The sequence below is a fragment of the Columba livia genome, chromosome 3 (assembly GCF_036013475.1).
Source record: "Columba livia isolate bColLiv1 breed racing homer chromosome 3, bColLiv1.pat.W.v2, whole genome shotgun sequence".
Taxonomy (NCBI): domain Eukaryota; kingdom Metazoa; phylum Chordata; class Aves; order Columbiformes; family Columbidae; genus Columba; species Columba livia.
Window position 1 is genome coordinate 76,074,315 of NC_088604.1, and position 6,000 is coordinate 76,080,314.

Sequence of the window (6,000 nt, forward strand, 5' to 3'; positions counted from 1 at the left end):
GACCACTGATATGTTGTTTGGGTCACATTGTTACCTTGTTCTACAAATAGCTAAAAGCAAATTGAGCCCTAAGAACTATGGAAAACACTACTGAGTATGTTTGTCATTCTCTTCATCAGTCCAACTGATACACATAAGATTGTCATAGCATACAAGTTACCACCTAGATCTGAATCTATGTACAAAAGCTAGCAAGAAAAGAAAATTAGAAAGTCTAACCTTACCTATGCACTGTCTTATATACTTCTATAGCTGTATTTAAAAAGATTGGTGATTTGGACAATGGTTCTCATGCTAGTATTTGAGAACCTGTTTGAAAAGTGAACTGAAGATGAAGGAAGGTGATAGTGGAGAAGGTGTCTGTGGGACTGGTTGTAACAGCAACATGAATGGTTGAAATCAAGGATACACTAATACATTAGAAATAGTGAAAGGTGTTGGCAAGGATATAGAATTCCTGATGGTGATAAGGTAAACATTAGAATACCCTGTATAGTGGACACAGAATTATAAACAGTGAGATGAGGAAATAATAAAGTATTTTGACAATTTGGTACTTGCATTTAGAAGGTTTTGGATTTGGAGGTCAACTATATTCTGCCTAAGTATGTTATCTCGAAAAAAATAGTTTCGTTTTCTTTGTTTCCATCCACCTTTGCCTTGTTTTTCTTACATCTCTCTATGGGACAAGAATAGGAAAAGGGAAATTGGCAACTTTTTTTTTTTAAAGAATTCAACTTAGAAAATATAACCTTTTTCGAAAGTGTTTTATTTTTCTTTAAAAACAGGGCATTGTAGAAAACCTTTTATGGAAAAGTGAAAGCAGTTTTTTCAGAGGAAAGGAAAGATTAGTGTCAAGGAAAGATATGAAAAAATAGAATCATTGGAAGTATGTCTCACTCAAAAGAAACTCTTTTGTCCAAGACTGTCCAGAGTCCCATTTCTTCATGGAATGTAGCACCAAAAGGGTACGGCCACTTTGAGTCGTAGCACACCGTTAACCATGTAGTTGAACATAATACAACTATACTGAAGCACCTGAGTTTGTAGCAAATTTTTGTTTGTTAGGTGTTTAATCAAGACTTCCACACTTGCATTGCATACTCTATGTTCAAGCCTGTTTCTGATAAATAGGATTTTGATAGAACTGATAGAACTGTAATGTAGATGGGACTTGGTAGAACTTTGGTGCTGAAGAAAACATTTCATTTACAGTTTGAGTAGTATTTTTCTTATAGAAATCTATAACTAAAGCAGTATTGTACAGAGGCACACTTAAACCAGGATGAAAATATTTGTTAATATAGCTTATGTCTGATTCTAAATAGTGTATTTTCCTTTCCTGAATTCACACAGTCTGATCTACCAGCCACAGTGTATATAACCTGTATGATTCATTGTCCCAACACATTAATTGAACTAGACTTTTAAGTTACAGTGGTCTAACAGTTTTAAAAGACCAACATTGCCATTTACTTTATCCTCCAACATCTCAAATTACTAGCCATAATTATACACCAACTGGAGAGGGATGTGTTCATTTTTCAAAATATGTGTAAGTGTAGTTTTTCTTGCAGGCTGTCTGAATAAGATCTTGTTTTCCTGCTTTAATGTTAATTTAAAATATTTAATTCCTCTCCTACTCCCTCCAGGTAGAGAATATGGATCGGGACATCCAGACTACAGGAGAAGATTCCACCTTCCTCCTTGGTAAGGACAACAAGTAGCAAACTGAGATGATGGGATAGTTACCACTGAGATAATTTTTGTCTGTGAGAGCCTCTTTTTATGAACTTTACAGAGTAGCAGAACCATGTGACTGTGGAGGAAGCTAATCAGCTTTTCAATCACTTGTCATGTTAGGTCTAAGCTTGCTATGAGATTGAAATCCTTAAAACTTAAGTTAAAGGTACCAGCTGAAGCCCAGTGGCATCCCAGTATAGCTACATTGTTCTGTCCCTTTGACGCTGGAAACTCTCAAGTGTTTTTACAACATCATTAGATATTCCTGAGTATAGGTTTTAAGACTTAGACTGTAAGTTTTGCACATTTTCATTATAGTTGTGTACATTACAAGAGTTTGCTCACCATGTACAATGTGGAATATCCATGCTGATTGTGATTTGTGTCTTAATTTTGGATTATACCTTTATTTTTTGGGTTATACCATTGTTACTGAAACCTTTTGAAAAGTTTGAAACATGGCATCACTGATGTAAACATCATCTGCCAGTGAAACACAATAACCTTTCTGTAAAATGCAGAGCTTTCTTAGAAGAGCCAAAAATTGCTCTTGCTTTTGGCACTTGTAGTTAAGCAACTTTTTCTGTCTCAGCTGTGTGGAGTGAACCACATCACAGCTGAGGAGAGAATCTGTCATGCTTTACATCTATACTGAATAATACTTATGAGAGCTAAGCATTTTTAATTGTCCAGAGTTCTAATTTAAACACATATTTTCAGAATTATTTCTTAAAAATTGATATATTTTACTTTGTGATCCCATTTTGGTGATGTATGTATTTAATTATAAAATTAATTCATTTTAAATGGAGTTAATATAAGTAATACTAAAGAAATCTAAAATAACAGAGCACATGCATTTTTAACAGGACCATAGCATCATACATTGGTAAATTGGTGCCACAAAAGCCCTTCATCATTACTTGTGTTTTTTAAGAAACTGTTTTAGAGATTACAACAACTTTTTTATGTCTTCCATTTGCATATCCATTCAGTTAAAAATAATCACAGGTACTTTACGTAATTACTGTCTTCAGGAAAAAAAAAATGAAGCAGTCATGTAGAAATCCCATTTTAAATCATGAAATGTAAAAATTGTACCAGAGGAAAAAAAGGGTCAACAACACTTATGTGACTTAGAAAGTGGGTGACACAGTTAGAGCCATGTTTATCTCTTTACTGATCTGCATCTCAACCTAACTGAAAATTGTCTCCATCTATGTAATCTTCAACAATTTCATGCTTTTCTTCGGTTTCTAGCAATCTTTGAATTGGGTTGGCTCAAGTGGATGTTTATGGAACTGATGGGTTTTCATTTATGTGGAATTCATTTTGGAATCATGGTATCTTTAGTTTTTACTTCAGCGTTTTGAGTACATGATGTTATAGAATAATCTCTCTTCTCATACGAAAGGTATATAATTAAAGAAAAATTAAAGCCTGATGTCCTGTTCCTGCTCTCTAAAAAGACTGAGCATCAAAAAAAGAGGCTGTGCGAAGACAGAGGCAAAATGTTAAGAGCAAGTTTTGAAATCTGGTACAGTTTGCGGATTTTCATAAGAGCGTGTTTAGTTATGGAGGCTGACAACTGTTCCACACAGTGAAGTCAGGGGTGTTGCACATGGGCAAAACTTTGTATTTACACAGAGAACTGTGGCCTTTAATGTTGATCATGTTGGAAAATCCACTCTTTGGATTATTTTTCTTTTTGGTTTTGAATAATACTGATTAGTGTCTTGTTATTGTAGTTCTCATAATCATCATTCTAGATTTTACTGATATGGAAACTGTATCTCAGGCTTCTTAGTGTACTACTGTCAGCATTATTTATTTTTATAAGCATTCAAAAATTAGATTTATATCTGAAAACTATCTTACGACCCATACTAACAAAGGAGCAGATGCTATAAAACTTAATGCTTCCATTAAGACTTGCTGAACTTAAGGTTCAAAACATAAGTGCTGATCTGAATAATTTTTATGTAGATCATTAAACCCAGAACACATCATTATGGTAGTTTGATCACCTGCATAATACAGATCACAGAATCTTGCTCTGCAACCGGCTATAATTTTTAAAATTGTTTCGGTGCTGATGTTCACGTGTTTTATTTGGCTCCTCACAACTGTTTGTCTTTTAGATCACCCAGGTGACCCCGCTCGTTACTGAAGGCAGATGAAAATGGATAAGAGAAGAAGCTGGTTTTTTTATGAAATGCTGTATGCTGAAGATCATAAAAACTTCATCAGTATTTCAAAAATGGTGGTGGGAAGGCTCTAATCAGAAATTTGTCATGCCTTATTTTAAGTTCCATTTTAGCCTATAGCTTAGAGAAGTAAATCATGGAATATTGTGAAACAACTATTATATAATTTAGGTTCCAGATAGTATTGTTTGGAGGACTTCACAAAAACCTTGCTGACACAATTATGAAAAATGGTCATTAAAAATTATGTTTAAAAAGTAAAGGCCAGTCCTGTGTATTGAGGAAAGCTATACATTTAATTTAATTAATTCATCTGGTTCTGTTGCAAAACAATTATGTGTTTGCTGTTAAACTTTTATGCTTATATGAGGCTGAAAGTGGCCATTCTCAGACAAAATGTGTGCTTCTAAAGTCTTTAGAACCATGTCATAGTTGAAAAATGTTACTTTTCTTACTTTCATACTTCCTCAGTCTCAGAGAATGAGAAAACAGTAACTAAAACATTCCAGGAAGTCATAAAATTAGTTTATATGTACAAAAGGCTACAGCTTTAATGTCCTGTTATTTGGGGGTGTTTCAGAGCTGAGTGAGGAAAAAGCATTATTTTTATATTCCAAAGAGCAAATTTAGCTCTAATTTTGAAATAGATTTTTAGAAGAAGTACTATAGCTATAGTAAAACTTATATTGATCCTTATGGTACAGTGATTACTGATTTAAACTCTGGTTTTAGTCCATTATTATTCAGTTAATGTTGTTTCTTAGGCCTTGTGCAGGTAACTCCTTTGAGTCAATTGTCAGTGGAACTTAGTTCCTATTTAGTATGCACGTTATGTCAAAGTGAACAGTATTGTCAGACATACGTAACTCAATACTATAATTTCCTTGCATGGATTTTTCTTTTTTTAACCCAATAAATATATTTTTTCATATTCTGCATATAGCAACAGTCCAGCTAAAGAAATAAATTGGCAACAATACAGGATTTCTAGTTCTAGTAAAGGTTTGAACAGACACGATTTTCACACAATGTAGTGTCTGATTTGCGTTCCAGGGATCCTGTCATGGGAGTGACATTCCTGCTTCCTTTTTCTATTGATTTGTCACTGACTGTAATTGTGCTACCACCTTTTTTAATTTTTTTTTTTTACCTCCTCAGACATTTTAGAATAATGTGGTCTGAGTTTTATGGAAAGTCCTCTAGTTTCAGGAATCTCATGATGTATAATAGTGTATTCGAAAAGAATGTAACTGTGTGCCAGAAGTTTTTGGTAATTCCTTCTTCAGGCTATGATATGAGAAAAGTTTTCTGTTGGCCTCAATAAACAAAGTTAAATACAGTTAGAGTGGGAGTTTTGCTGTGCTAGTTGTATGTTGTGAATTATTGGTAATAATTACCCTGACTACTAAAGAGTTGGTGGCTTCTCTGTGAAGTTTTTTTTCTTCCTAATGTTAGACCATAAGCAGAAGCTGCTTATTATTATTTCCAAGCCAAAAGATTTTTTTTCCCACCAGGAATCATAGAGTGAAAGCAGAAGCATGAAGCTGAAACAGAGGTGCTACTTTCCTGTCTTACTGAACTTTAAATTCATCAGAGTACAATAAAGCTTGTAGACTGTAGAAGGAAATCATATACAAAAACATGACCTTAAAGATTCCAGTCTGGTAGGGTTTCCTTAACATGCAGACTACAGGGTTACTTTGAATGGGTACAGGAGAGAGGAAAAACAGACCTGTGGATTTGAAGTGAAGGAACCTATGTTTGTGAAGAAAAACGTTTGTATTTCTTGTTTAGCTGTATTGCTTACTGTCATCTCTAGCCTGTACACTGGGTAGCTGCCTTTCATCAAATGTTCACTGAAATTGTGAATTTATTTATTAGCTTTATTTATTCCCCTTCTGGAAGGGGATTCAGAGAACTTTTGTTAACATCAATAACTTAGTCAACTGTGAAATCATGACAAGTTTATTGTAAGAGAGTGACTGACAAGAGGAGATTTGTCAGCTTTCCTCTTTTTATCTATTCTGTATCCTTTATCTTACATTACTTT

General features: G+C 34.1%; 1 protein-coding gene across 11 annotated transcripts in view; it reads left to right on the plus strand.

The window, feature by feature from the left end:
• The window catches only part of FAM120B (family with sequence similarity 120 member B), a 54,015-nt gene extending 48,726 nt beyond the window's left edge, over window positions 1-5,289 (plus strand). For 7 of the 11 annotated variants that reach the window (XM_005508621.3, XM_065057707.1, XM_065057706.1 and 4 more), the window contains 2 exons: window positions 1,653-1,710; window positions 3,885-5,289. In XM_005508621.3, coding sequence (XP_005508678.3) covers window positions 1,653-1,710; window position 3,885 — 59 coding nt within the window. In that variant the 3' untranslated portion in view covers window positions 3,886-5,289. Of the gene's footprint in view, window positions 1-1,652; window positions 1,715-3,884 lie in introns of those variants that run through there. The other 4 variants (XM_065057705.1, XM_021296048.2, XM_021296058.2 and 1 more) reach the window with 1 other exon arrangement.
• Window positions 5,290-6,000: the final 711 nt, after the last annotated feature.